General features: G+C 32.9%; 1 protein-coding gene across 2 annotated transcripts in view; it reads left to right on the top strand.

Moving 5' to 3' along the window:
- SIM2 (SIM bHLH transcription factor 2) overlaps window positions 1–15,327 on the top strand; it is a 91,971-nt gene that overhangs the window by 17,173 nt on the left and 59,471 nt on the right. For both annotated transcript variants that reach the window (XM_044670269.1, XM_044670268.1), the window contains exons 2-4: window positions 1,092–1,174; window positions 7,428–7,517; window positions 14,454–14,562. In XM_044670269.1, the coding sequence (XP_044526204.1) occupies window positions 1,092–1,174; window positions 7,428–7,517; window positions 14,454–14,562 (282 nt within the window). The remainder of the gene's footprint in view (window positions 1–1,091; window positions 1,175–7,427; window positions 7,518–14,453; window positions 14,563–15,327) is intronic.

The raw sequence follows: 15,327 nt of genomic DNA, 5'->3' as shown, positions 1-15,327 counted from the left end.
CTGACCCCTCCCCTCCCCACCACACGCACACCTCCCATCCACAAACCTAGTGCAAAATTTCAAGCTCTGGTTTAAGCTTCTCCGATGTTCTGTTCTGACAGTATTCTTTGAAAACTCCCTTTTTGATTTCCAAATAACAAGTGAGATGCCAATAAACCTGACTCAGGGATGAATTGTTGGATGATCCCGGGAGGAGTTACCAACAGCATAGGCATTTGTCCCAGTCCTAGTAGTAGTAAGAGTGAGGCATATGAAAGTTGTGTTGGCTGCTGTGGTCACGAAATCCTTTGCCCCCATCAGTGAATTTCTGGCAAGGAAGTCAACAGCAATGGGCAATTATTTCTTCAGAATGGTTCTGAAATGGAAACTGCAATATGTAGTTGGCACTATGTCCGTGAAGACAGAGTTCTTGTTGATGACTGCAGAGTTCAGAAGAGAATTAAACTGGGAAAGAAAAATCCACTTTTAATTCCTGGAAAATGCTTTCCGGAAAGAGTGCTGGGCGCCTGCTGCCGTGGCTTTTCCTGTCTTAGAAGAAAAGAAAAAAGGAAAAATCAAAGTCCCAAGCAGGAAAAGTGGGAGAGTGAGAAAGAGAGAAGTGAACTCTTTTAGGAAATATTTAGTGTCAAATATCTCCCTCAAATAAAATGCCAATTTCAGATCTGTGTAAAAGTCTGCTGCTGCAAGATCTATGGACTGCTTTCGCTGCCTCTGATAATGGTGGTCAGAGGTAGGAGGCTGGGAGGATAACCGAGACGTGGCAAAGGGAACTCACTATTACACCTTCACCATCCAAAATTAAATGCAATAGAATATACTTAAATTCTTTCTCTTTTCTCTTTAGTCTGGTCAGGGGATGGGAGATGGGGACGACGACCACCCAAATGGTGTGGGAAGCAGCCTCTGGAGGCCAGCTGTCTCCATTCAGATTGTTTCACTTCAGATTTAGAAACCCGGGGTGGATCTGCTTTTGGTCCAGGAGACTCACTTCCTGTGCTTCAGTAGAAAGACTGGCAGGATTCTGGAAACATCCGTGTATAGTCCGGTATCTTCATGATCTGAATTTTATTATTTCTTTCCCTGATTTTCAGGTTTGGGAGACGCTTGGGGACAGCCGAGTCAGGTCGGACCACTGGACAATGTAGCTAAAGAACTGGGATCTCACTTGCTGCAGGTAGAGCTCACTTGCACCTGGGATGGGAGACGCTGTTTGGGTGAAGGGTGGGACTGTTGTTTTTCAGGAGAAGAGTGTATGAATTGTCTCCACCACAATGTGTTCGCCTGTTTCTGAGAATTTCAAATCCAACATCCTCCAGCAAACAGTAGTCTCCCTCAAAAGAGAGATCTGGGTACAAGCAGCTCTGTAAGGCCATCAGCTTCCATCTGCTTCGAGAAGCAGTCAAGCTGATATTTTAAAATTATTTAAAATTACTTTATTATCAATTTATTTTACTTACATTTTAATTATAATATTTACTTAATTTTATTCTGAACGTTTAAAAAACACCAAATAAGAGAATTTCTATATACAAAGTAGAACAGAAAAAGGAGCTTTTAAGGAAGCCACAAATCTGTATTTCTTACCATTTGTTTTTAAGTATATGACAAATTCAACATGTTATTTTCAAAGCTGTCTGACCAGTGCTTCCCACTGGCCTGCCTTCTGTTCTTTGCATTTTTAAAATGCTTCAATGGCCTTCCTTTCTTATTTTTCCTTCTTTTTTTTATTGTGTTAACCCTATCACTATTCCTCCTCCACCTTCCCAACTTCCCCTTAAAAAAAAGGAAAAGAAAAGAAAAGCAACACTTTTATATCAAGTTTGCAAAGTTAATGTCCATGAAATGAAAATGTTATGTCTCATTCTGCACCATGAATTCTTCGCCTCTCTGTCATAAAGATAGGTAGCATGTTTCTTTCATTACCAGACATCTTTATTCCTGCTTGGTCATTGCATTGATCAGATTGCACTCTCTAGGTTCTTCTCATTTCACTCTGCATCAATTATTACAAGTCTTATCAGGCTACTCTTGAAACTATCTGTTCAAGTACAAATAGACATTTTCAAAAGAAGAAATTTAAGCTATCAACAGCCATGTTTTAAAAATTCTAAATAACTTATAGTTAGAGGAATACAAATCAAAGCAAATTTAAGATTCCATCTCACATTTACCAAACTGGCAAAGATGACAAAGATGACAAATGTTGGAGCGAGTCACTCTGGAAAGCATTTTGGAACATGCCTCAAAAGTTACTAAACTGGGCATATATTTTGATGGAGTGATATCACTACTCAGTCTGTATCCCCACAGAGATCAAATAAAAGTGGACAAAAGCACAAAAAAATATTTTTAGCCATTCTTTTCATAGTAACATAGTAACCTAAATCTATAAACTAAGGAGGTACCTTTCTAATGTCTAAACACACTATGGCTATGACTATAATGGAATATATAAGAAAATGGACAGTTTCACTGCAAACTGGAAAGACTTGTGATGTGATACAATGAAGTGAGCAGAGAAAGGAGAATATTTATACAATGACAATATTATGAAGAAAAACAACATTGAAAGGGTACTTGACAAAGAACTGATGGACTTAAAATACAAAATGAGGCATACCTTTTTGGATAAGTAGGAGTTTTTGTTGGATTATGCATACATATATATTTATATAATGTTTTATTTTTCATTTTTAATTATTCAATTAAAGAGAAAGTAAGTGATAGATAATACTTATAAAAATAAATTCCTTTTTAAAAATTAAAATGATCTCTTTAAGAATTTCTATTATTTCATTGGTATAAAGGCCTCTCACGTAAAGAAAACTCTTCTACCAATGTAGTGTTCTTCATAATTTATAGTTTAAACCTAGAACATGGAGAGGTTAAATGAGTTGCCCAGGGTCATATGGTCAGCATGTAAAAATCAGATATTCTTGGCTTCAAGGCCAGTTCTCTATCTACTATGCCATTACTATTTTACTATGAAATAATACTCTTTTACATTCATGTACCATAATTTGTTCAACCATCTTCCCATTAATGGGCACCTCCTTAATTTTTTGCTGCTACCATAAAAAGTTTATGGATGGATGTATGCTTTTTTTTAACAATGTATACACATATGTGCTCTTTTATATATATGCATTATGTATGCATATAAACACACATACATGTATACATCTATCTATATGTATCATTCAATTAGCAGACATTTATTAAGTGTCTACCACATGAGGCAGCTAAGTAGAGTGCCAAGCCTGGAGTCAGGGATGACCTGGGTCCAAATTTAGCCTTAGACCCTTCTTAGCTGTATGATCCTGGGCAAGTCTTTTAATCCCAACTGCCCAGCCCTTATTGCTCTTCTGCCTTGGAATCCATATTTAGTATCAGTTCTAAGACAGAATGTAAGGGTGTTTTGTTTTTTTAAAGTGACTACCATATGCCAGGCACTGTGCTAAGAATCAACCACACAAATACAAAAAAGGAAAACCAGTCTCTGCCCTCAAGGAGTTTACCATCTACACACAAAGGGAAACTGAAAAGGGGTAGAGCTATATGCCCATAAATATGTATGTATGTATGTATATGTATGCCTATATACATATGGGTCCTTTTCCTCTTTGTTTGATCTCTCTGATGTACAAGTCTAGCTGGATATAATGCCAAATCGCTTCTCAGAATGGTTTGGCCAATCCTTGTAGTGAAGGACTAGCAGCAATATCATATGAAGAGGCTGGTGCCACTTTGAGATGACAGGGACTTCCTCTGCAGGGACCAGACCAACAGTAGTAAACTCAGAATTTTTAAACCTAGAAACATTGACTTCCAAGGCATGGTTCTTTAAGCAGAAGCATTTATAGTGTTAGACTGAACCATAAGTGATGCTCCACAATTTGGTACTGAAACTTTAAAGTGTGCAATGAACATGGATGTATGGAAGAGGGAACAGGAAGCAATGAGAAACTGGGCTATAATAATAACCATATGAACTGATTTTTAAGTAACTCTGAAGATTGCATCATCTCATATGCCCCTTACAATAATCTTTGAAGTTAAATACTATAGGTACTCTAATTTTATAAAAGAGAAAACAGACTCTGAGGGGATTCAATAAAGGAGTCTTGATTCTTTATGACCTTGGGATTTCTTTTTTAAGTATTTGATTAAATTGTTTGATACTTAATATAATAACTAATAAGAAGGTATCTCCTTTACTCTCCTCCCTGCACTAGAGAAAGCATCATTTGACAAAGAGATACATGTATTTATAAAACTATGTCTTGTTTATTTCTGTTTATTGGTTTTCTGGAGATGGGCATATGTAAGTCATTCTTCAAACAAAATTTCTGTTGCTGTATATAATGTTCTCTTTGTCCTGCTTATTTTATTCTTCATAATTTCATGTAGGATTTCAGAGTTAGTGTTTATCTACCAAACTTGATCATTTTACAGATCAAGAAACCGGATACAAATCAATAATGTAACAACACAATTCTTTACTCCTTTAAGTGTTTCCAAAGTGTTTTTATTTTCCCACAAAACCCTGGTGAGTTGTGTGGTGGAAGAATCATTCACCTGATTCATCAGAAGTTGTTCTGAAAGGTTAATTTGCCCAAGGTCACAGGAATGACAGATCTCAAGATTCAATCCCAATTATTTTATTATAACATTCTCCCTCTATAGATGTCTGACTCTTCCCACCTACAGACAGAACCAATTTGTTGGGATAGCTTTTTGGTTGAGGCTCATCTTAGAGACTTGTAGCCTTCCTACAGGACACCTTGCTTCCCATTCTGTTCCTCTTTGGAATTCTTTTCTGGCTCCAGGAACACAGGGATAACCTACTATACTACCTTATCATATGCTATGTCCTGGCTCTAAAGTCTGTAGTTTTCTCAAATTAAGTAAAAGTGACCTAACTAATAGATCCAGTTAATCCATGAAGATTGGTGACTGGGATATTCTTTTCTTACCAATTAAGACAATGAGAACATTTTAAAACATTGGCATTTTCAAATAGGGTCTCAATATGTAAGAAGCTTTTCTTGTAATGTTTTGAACAACTTAATTCAGGTATCCCTGAACCCATAATTTGTATATCTATTTAAAAATGTTTTTTTTTAATTAGCCTGCTTTTTTTTTTTTTGCTTTTACCTGCTGCTCTATACTTTGCATATATATGTGTGTGTATATATATGTATATACACACACATACATATATAGTACACATATACTGATTATTGAAAGTGAAACACCAGTTACCAAATCTCAGGAAACTGAGGAAAAGAGCAATTTAGGTTTGCTTATGTCCTATTAAACATAAGACACAAAGTCAGAGAATAAAAATTTAAGTGCCAATGTTTGATGATAATTTTGATTTCAGGTTTTCAGTCAAGCAACCATATTGACATTTAAGAAAGATCTTTAAAAAGTTTTATTTTTCACTTAGTACCTTTGTTTGATTTTTTAAAAATTTGTGTAAGAAATGATAATTTCATGGAAAGATTCAAAACTCATAGTATTTATTACATTTTGTAAATATGTATTTAGGCAGGGCTGGGTAATGGTTATCTTGGAGACATTCCCACTTCTCCTCCCTTCCTCACAACTCCCACTAGCTCACTTTAAAATATCCTCTTTGTTTTTTAACATTTTTATTCTTATGTATATTACAAATAGCATTAACAAGTGCAAAGTGTTTTGAATTTTAATTAAAAACTTTACAAGTAAACAGTTCCACCTAATTAACAATATGATGATTGTGATGAAAATGATGAATAGCTAGTGAATTATATAATTCCGAGATTTGTAAACATATGAACCAACTCTTTTCTCTAAATTTTTTATTTATTTTATCACAAGTTTTGAAAACTCGAATAACAATAATTTATTTTTCTATCTACAGAATATTGTGTGTGCTATTTTTTCATTCGGTTAAAATTTTCTCAAATGCACTATTTAGGACTTAATGCAAATAAATCAATCAACACTTTTCTTACTTCATTTAAAAATTATTCCAATAGTTGATACTTTGGAATGCAAAACTTCATCTCAGTATTTGTAATAAACATCTGTTAACTATAACACAGACTAGTCAACAATATTTCAGACAAAAGTACTTGAGACAGAAGAATGCCATTATTCCTTTCAAATGTCAATATTACTATTATTTTTATTAAATATTCCAAAATAGAGATAAAAGACAAAACATAATTTACTTTCAATGACTTGTTGCAGAAAAATGGAATTTGGAGACCACAAATTAATTTGGAATGATTTTTTAAAATCTCCAGGTATCTCACCCTCTTCCTCCCCTCCCCCACGCTATCAAAGGCATCTCCCAATAAAAATATGTATGTATAAATTACTTTTTTGTTTCTATTTATCAGTTCTTTCTCTGGAGGTAGATATTCACAAGGTATTCTTCAAATATTAATTCTATACCTGTATATAATGTTCTCTTGGTTCTACTCATTTTGCTCTTAATTATTTAATTGTTCTTTTCCAAGTTTTAAAAAAATAAATTTGTTCATTATTTCTTATGGTGTAACAGTATCCCATCAGAATATATTACTTAAAGAAAAATCTAGTTATTCTTTTATTTTGGTTCATAATTAAAACAAATAAAATGATTATATATTCATTGTACTCAAGAAATTATTTCTCTTTTCACTTTTATATATTTTCATTTTTTCTTATTCTTTGTATATATGTATGTGTATGTATATATATAGTTGTATTTCTATTTCTCCCTGGAGCTTCTATAATTTTCCATTAAATTTTTTTTGGGGGGGAAAGGAGTGATAACTGCTTACCAGTGATTTTAAAAATATTTGTTTATTTTCCAGAAGTTGGCATTTTTTTACTTCCAATTTTACATTTATTACTTTATACATTGCAACTTTCAAATACTTATTCAGAAGGCATAATCCATTTCAAAAAACCCGAATCATCATTATTATTTAATAAAAATGTTATTTTGAAAAATGGGTAAACAATAGTCATCAAGCTTTATTTAGGTATTCTTAAATATTAAATATATGCCCAAATAGTATCAATTATTTCTGCTAATTATGACATAAAATTGTCTTTGTAATCCTAGCTTCCCCTTAAGACATTTCTCAAGATTTGTGGAAGATAAAAAAAATCAATAGAAGTAGCAAAGCTATTGCTTCTATGTAAAATGTATTTGTATGCACTAATATTAAACACAGAATCAGTGGGAACAGATCAAAGAATGTTTTAAAATAATTTTTTCAGGAGGTATACTCACTCAAGAGGAAGGATTATAACAATTTTATTTAGTATTGTGTTCAGCACCAACAGTATTTTGGTTTACATTTAAGAAATATAGGTAAATGTTATTTAAAGTTGAACTACTTAAATTGCTATTAGATTTTACCCCAAATCTTTCTCTTTTACAGACTCTGGATGGATTTGTTTTTGTGGTAGCATCTGATGGCAAAATAATGTATATATCTGAAACAGCATCTGTACATCTAGGCTTATCCCAGGTAGGAGTAATTCTATATTCATCTAAAAATCAAATTCCTTGTCTCCTTTGTGGGTTTTGACAATATTACCCAACACATAAATGGGTAAGTGTAATTTTCTGTTCTTTTTGTATAAACAGTCTTCTTATTTACTACTGTACAATTATTTTGTGTGCATGTGAGGGGGGGGGGGAGTAAAGCTACTATATACCCTTTCTTCTATTATATTTTATTTTCTTTTTCCTTTGAGGTTAATACCAGCATATCCTTGCAAAACTCAGTCATGTATTGAAATTCAGTATGAAACTTTAACCGACTGCTTATATGGTAATGCTATACACTTCTGGAAAAAAAAAATTACAAAGGGGAGATTTTCAGTCCTTACTTTCTGGATTGCATATGATACTGTGAGTTGCCATGAAAGAGAGAAAAGTTTGAAGTGGAACATGAGTTTTATGGTAAATGTGCTTTTGAGAGAGAAATAAAAAATGGAGGGGTAGATTTATGAGTGTTCACATGGAATTTAGGATAATTTTTCCTGTGTTTTTTCCCTAGTTCAGTGGTCTTTTCAGTGAAGCATTTTATGTGCTTGTGATCGAAACTCATAAAACTTAATTTACTACCGTTTTGCCCAGCAAGAGGTGAACTAGCTTCAGAATATTTAGAAATGTTGTCTTGCTTCAAAAAAATGTAACTGTATGACAAATGAAATGTTTGTCTCTTAACAATAGTTAAGTCATAGTTTGAAATATTGTAATGTCAATGTTCAGTTCAATTGTAACTTACCCTGGCCAGGAAGGTTCAACAAGTCCATTGCTTTTCATAGTATCCTTATTTAACTATCATGAATAGTCATCATAAAAATCACATTTGTTTCAGAATATGAGGAATGAAAAATAAACCAAAAAAACGGATTTGATGAAAGAAAATTCTTCTAAGATAAAAAAGTAGTTGTAAAAGTATAAAAGCATGATGCTTTTTGAAGCTAATGGCAAGAAACTAGAAAGACATTTAGGTTGCAAAAATGAATATAAGAAGGTAGAAGAGCTTCCAACATTGAATCAACTTATAAATACAGTTAAAACAAAATAAAACATCTCAATGTGACTTGAATTCTCTAATTTAAAAATTACTGGCTTGAAAAAAATCCTTGACATTGTTGTTCATATCTAGGTGTATTCCTTTTCTTCCTTTGTCAATACATTTTAAAATTTTACGTTTTAAATTGATTCATATATATGCATGTGAACTTTTTTAAATGAATATGCTTGTGGATATATAGAATACATATAAAGCACTTTGAAATATTGAAATTGTTTTGAAGTCTGTTTCTTTTCCACAAATGATGCTTTCTTCATTGTTTGCTGTTGCTCTACTTTTATGCCAAAATTTCTAACTTTGGCATAATATAATACTTTGGAACAATATCACAAAATATTACCTTTTAAATATAAAAAAGTTATGATCTCTGTAGACACCAAGTTGTGACTTTTAAATTTTTCCCTGGGGCCCTAGTTTTAGTCAGTTCAGAATTTTCTACTTCACCTAAGATGGAGAATGTTTCCCTTTCAAACCCCGGGGAAGATCTCTTGATCACTTGGGATTTCTTTCTTTCTTTCTTGTTCTTTCATTCACTCACTCATTCATTCTCTACCTACTTAATACCCTCTATGTGTATAAGGCATATTATTTTCTGGATGTACCATCTTCTTAATGGCCAGATTACTAATTAGTTCAGTCAATTCAAGACAAAAGTGTAGAGGTCAGGAAAAAAGTGAAGCTAATTAAATGACCAGATAATTCAGTGTTTATGATCAAGCCAATAATGTGTCTTAATAAATAATATATCATCCTTGTGCTGAATTTATTTCCAGTTAACGACTTAAAAATTTATATATCTACAAATATATTCATGCAAAAAAATGTCTGTTTCAGATAAGCAGAATAAAACACACTATTTCTGTGCAGTCAATCGATAAATTATTTCCTTAGAATATGAAGAAAATATGAAACTATATGTGATTATTGACAAAAACAGAGACTATTCTGATACTTTATACAGATTACAAAATGAGTAATCAGTTAAATCAATTTAGTTCTTAAATATTCAGAAAAAATTGCCTTTGTATAGATAAAGCAGCTAAGGAACTGACTGAATATTTCTCTTTTCAATGGGTATCATGTAGATAGTTATAAAACATTTTAAGATAGATGCAAACTCTTTGTTGATATTTCTGGAATCATAGTGATTTGTTTAAATGACCTATGACAAACATTTCTTAAAAGCGTCTATTTATAGTAACTCCTCAAAAGGAAATCTGTCCAGTATTCCAAATGTGAATTTCATTTCTACTTTCTTTTTTTGAATGGAAAAAATATTATTAGCTAGAAGGTCAAATAGCAAATACTCCACTCCACTCCCCTGTCTCTATCTCTTTCTTCTCTTATTCGCTTTCTCTCTTGCTTTGGGTTTGCTCATGTTCCCACTCTTGATATCGCTTCTTTATTTTGTAAGAACTTTCAAACTTTTAGCACATGTGATCAATATCTAAAACTACACTGACTTTCTATTTACAAATATTTCTTTTTGATGATTAAAAAAAAGCCTCCAATCAAACTCTTCAAATTCTTCAAAATTTTCTAGCCATGTGTGTCCCTCAATAGTAGATGTGTCCGGTTTTGTCTATAGAGAGGAAAGACTCCAGTTAGACTGTTTTGGTTGAGTTGTCATGTTGATCAAACATCCAGTTACTTAGGTAGGTGGTAAAGAAGAGAAGAAACCAGAGGTTATATGTTTTATGAGACCAGTTGTGTTACTGATCTGAGAAGCAAGACCACTTAAAGTCATCATAATAATCTTGTATGAATTAAATCACTGTCTATATAGTCTATATAAATCACACTCTATATAGATATTTATAAGATACAATCCACTATTAGAGGGAAAATGTTTCTAAAAGAAAAAGGAACGTTTTAAAAGATTAATTTGATGAAATGGGCTTGAGTCCTAATTATTACCAAATTTTAAAATACTGATTTTTTTTTGTAATTAAAAAAATAATCTTGAGGGAAACTAGATGAACTCAAAAGATAGAGCCAGACCTAGAGATCCCGGGAGGTCCTGGGTTCAAATATGACTTCAGATACCTCCTAGTCATGTGCCCCTGGGCAAGTTATTTAACCCTTCATTGCCTAGTCCTTATTGCTTCTGCCTTGGAACCAGTACTAGAAGGTAAGATTTTCATCATGAAGTCTTGAAATACAGTAATTTAGGAATACAGAGAAAAAATTTTAAATGCTAAGGGTTGATCAGAAAATTGAGTCATTTATCAGCCAAAGAAGAGAAGTCTCTTCCATTATATAGATAATAATCTTCTATCTTGAAGAGGTAGACAGTTTTGTTTTGTTTTGTTGTTTTTGTTTTTACCAAAAATTGAAATCCTTTTCTTCGATTCTTCATATGAGCTTGGCAAAGAGCAACTTACTCCAGATGACTAAGATAATTTTACTTTTGAATTTGTTATCAAAAGGAACCCCATTATCAAACTTTGTTACCAAAAACTTTCAGTGAGTTATACAGAATGAAAGGTGGGTCCCTTTAGCATGAATTCTGTGTACACAAATCAAGCTTCTGAATTGGAAAAGTTAATTATACTTTATTTTTTCCTTTAGGGGGTAAATGGGCACCGGGAATGTTTTGCCATAGAAATTCAGATTTAGTTTCATGGTCCCTTTGCTAATGTAATTAAGTTACATTTGGAGGAAATAACAAACTTTTTGGGTATTCCATGTTGAAGAATATATTCTATGTTTGTCATGCATCTTCTCCCCAAAAATTTTAAAAGGTCTTTGTGATTTACATTTTTTTCACATAATCATATACAATAAAAGACCTCTTCAAACTGATATAGACCTTCATATGTGTTATTTACATTTACATATAAAGGTGCTATATGTGTTTGCAATAACTTTATATGGCACATGAAGACATATTTAAAATCATTATTATAAGCACAACTTTTTTTAAAACCAATAGGCTAGATGAAAACACAGCCAACTCTTTTCACTTTTAATAATAGATTAGAGAGGATAATAAAGTTTTATTTTTATTTGTACATAGGAATTAAGATCTGTAACCAAACCATTTAATTTACAAATGTTTAAAATTTGCCTTCTCCTAGCAAATTTACCCAATGCAAAACAATCCATGTTTTAAGTGTAGCAGTTTGGTTTCTCTTTCCCAGATACCATCCAGGATATATTTGTCAAGTTCCAAATTTATAATTTTCTTGATAAGAAGCTATTCTGTTAAATATTTTAAAAAGCTCTTAGTAGGAAAGTAATTGATTCTACAGAGATTTATAGATATCAAAATGTTACACCTAGATCTGTCTTATGGAGACAGCAGGTGGTTTTTTTGTTTGTTTTTTTTTGTTTTTGCAGTAAGTCATTCACATTTCTTTCAATAATTAAAAAAAATTATATCAAACAACTAAAATGAAAATGTAGCAGCATAATCAGTATTCAACAGTATAAAAATATTTATATACAAGAAACATCATAATTAGTAAAAAGTTATTAATATTTTAATGAATCTGTTTTCCTCTTTTGTAAATGAAAAATTTTAAACGATTGGTTCTTTTTTAACATTGTCATGCTTGATCTTTATAACATTCACTTTAAAATTTTTTGTATTTTTTTCTGTGCATTATTTTTAAGAAAGTAAGCTTTCTTTATGAGTTTCATTCTCCCATACTGCTCTTTCCTAATTTAATGTCGCTCACTTAAACCTATTAAATTTAAATAATAATGACTATTATCATTTTCCCCTGGAGTTCTAACATGGCCAAATATCTGTTTAAATATACATTTAGTTATCAGTATGAATTTATTCCATTTTTTAGAAGAAAAAATATGCTATAGTTCTTTATGTGGGTAAATGTTTAGTTGGTGCATCGATGAAAAACCAGGTTGAGGAGAGAGGGGATGGGGTAAATTCTGTTAAGGGTTAGATTTCTGTAATCCAATTCTTTCTGTTGCTCTGTTTGCATAGTATTAAGAAGCAACATTCCATGAATAATCAGAAAATAGAACTGTAAAATCCATGTTAAGAAAAGGTTATTTTGCAGGCTAGACTAAATATATATGTGAATAAAAATTCATTTCTTACATTTTAGCAAGTGGATAAAATTGACTCAAAGGAATACAGTAGGTTAAATTATTTCACCTTTCCCTTGCCTCTCTGGTCTCCGTTACCCAGGATTTAAAAACATTGGTAAAGATATGATTAACCTTGTTCTCATTGTATAAGTTATATTCATTGCCCTGTTCATGTCACATTTCAAGTCATAGAGGATTTCTGAGTTTCTTCTGAAGCTGTCCATTTCATAGTAATATTCCAGCACATTTCATTTGTCTATTGTCCAATAGGAAGACACTCCCTTAGCTTCTAATTTTTGGAGACTATAAAAAAAAGTTGCTACAAATGTTTTTGTACATTACTATCTTTTTCTCTTTCTTTGATTTCTTAGGGGTGTGACCTGGTAGTGTTATAGTTGAGTCAAAGGCTGTAAACAGTTGGGTAACTTTTTGAGTATGGTTCCAAAGTGCTCTCCAGAACATCTAGATCAATTCACACGTTCACCAACAGTGTGCCCTTCCAATAGTCATCATTTTCCTCTTCTGTCATCTTTGCCAGATGAGTGTGAAGTTGCTACAACTTACAGCTTTAATGACCTAGAGTTAAATGACAATAGACTTCAGTCCTATCCTGTTAATTAAGAGTTACAGGAAGGGACACAGTGCCTTGCCCCGGCAGCAACTTCTGATTTTGATAAAGTCTATGGTTCAGCTGTAAATGACTAGTGGCTGATTATTGGAAATGACTAGTGGCTGATTATTGGAAAACAATACCAGCAAGTGGTCTATTCTGGCATTTAGCAAGAAAAAATGATTAGATGATATTATGATGGCCATAAAATCATACTTAGAATGGGACTTAAAATAGAAAGGATCTACAAGTGTCCAGGTATACTCCTGTCAGTTTAGAGCAATGTAAATAACACTGTTATGTTTGATTGGATAGAACAGTGACACACTTCTGGCAACACAAGATAAAAGAGGCTTGGGTGCGCCCAAAGATCACGGTTCAGTGCAAAAGAAAAAGAAAAATTCCTTTGAGAAGCAGAAGTCTGCATTAAATCTTTCTAAAGACGTCCTGGTCTTAGTTATACATATTTATTCAGTTTCTTAATTATCATTCAGATGAAATGGTAGTTTGCATGACTGATGTTTATTATGGAACTCTCCTAATGTTTCCTAAAGTTCCTAATGGAAAAATGTACATTTTCTTTATTTTTTTTTTCTGAGAGCTTGATGACAGAGGTGTCTAGGATATTATGGAGTTCATGGAAAACAATTGCATTTATGAACAAGTAGAAGAATTGCACTGATTTTTGTGCATCCCATTTTTACTAAGAATTTTCTTACCTCTAGGCTTAATTCAGAAATTGCCATCAAGCTTATCATGTGTTAGTGACCCAGGGGTCGGCAACCTTTTTGGCCATAAGAGCCATAAACACCACATTTTTTAAAATGTAATTTTGTGAGAGCCGTTCAGTGCTCACAGTGCGCTCCTGTAACAGTGCCTGAAAAAAAATTGACTATGGCTCCTGCAGAAAGAGCCATATCTGGCCCTCAAAAGAGCCAGATATGGGTCGAGAGCCATACGTTGCCGACCCATGTGTTAGTCACTTCCTTATGCACTAATAATTTAATTGTGTTTGAGGGAAATGCTCTCATGGGGTAAAAGCTGTCTGTGACTAGAGAGCCCTTTTAAGTCCCATAGGTAACGTGATTTATGAATCTATGAAAATTGCACAAACCATTTCCACTGAAGAGATTTCTAATAATGGGAAAAGTTCATGTGCACACTCTGATGCTTTATTTCTGTGACAGGTGGAGCTCACTGGCAATAGTATTTATGAGTACATCCATCCTTCTGACCATGATGAGATGACAGCTGTTCTTGCTGCTCACCAGCCTCTTCATCATCATCTCTTACAAGGTATTATCTCAAGGGATTGTCAAAGGGGGAAGAAACCAAAATGAAAACATGCCAAGATAAATATCCCTCTAGTATTAGCTGTCAGCTTTTCTTCTTCTAGTGCTTGCCCAAGGGCAGCTAAGTGGTACCAGACATGGAGTCAGGAAGTTCTGAGTTCTGAACTCAGACATTTACTGTGTGACCTTGGACTAGTCACTTGATTCTGTTCGCCTCAGTGTCCTCATCTGTAAAATAAATTGGAGAAGGAAACGGCAAATCACTGCAGTATCTTTGCCCAGAAAACTCTAAATGGGGTCACAAAAAGTCAGATATGACTGAAAACAACTGAATGAAAACAATATCAGCTCAATAAAAATAATTCAAACAGATCAGAGACCATTTCTGACCAATGAATTAGTCAAGAAGCATCTATTAAGCACTTTCAATATACCTACATACCCAATACTAGGTACTTACTATTTGTAAAGTACAAAAGTGAATCCTTTTACTCAAGGAGCTTACTGAGAGATATAACATGCTCAAATATCCAAAAATACAAGACCACCTCTTAGTGTTCTGGGGAATACTTGGGCATATAGACTAAGGCAAACCTAGAGGATCTTTTCTGGTTCCAGCTCAGTCCTAATCTCAAATATCTACAAAAGATCAGGGTCCATTCTGGGAAATTTATTATAGCTAATTAAGTAATACATATATTTATATATCATTGTATTATATATATATATTTATATATCATTGTATTTTATATATATATATATATATATA

The sequence above is a fragment of the Gracilinanus agilis genome, chromosome 3 (genome assembly GCF_016433145.1).
Source record: "Gracilinanus agilis isolate LMUSP501 chromosome 3, AgileGrace, whole genome shotgun sequence".
In the NCBI taxonomy this organism is placed as follows: Eukaryota; Metazoa; Chordata; class Mammalia; order Didelphimorphia; family Didelphidae; genus Gracilinanus; species Gracilinanus agilis.
This window is presented reverse-complemented; position numbering and strand designations above follow the sequence as displayed.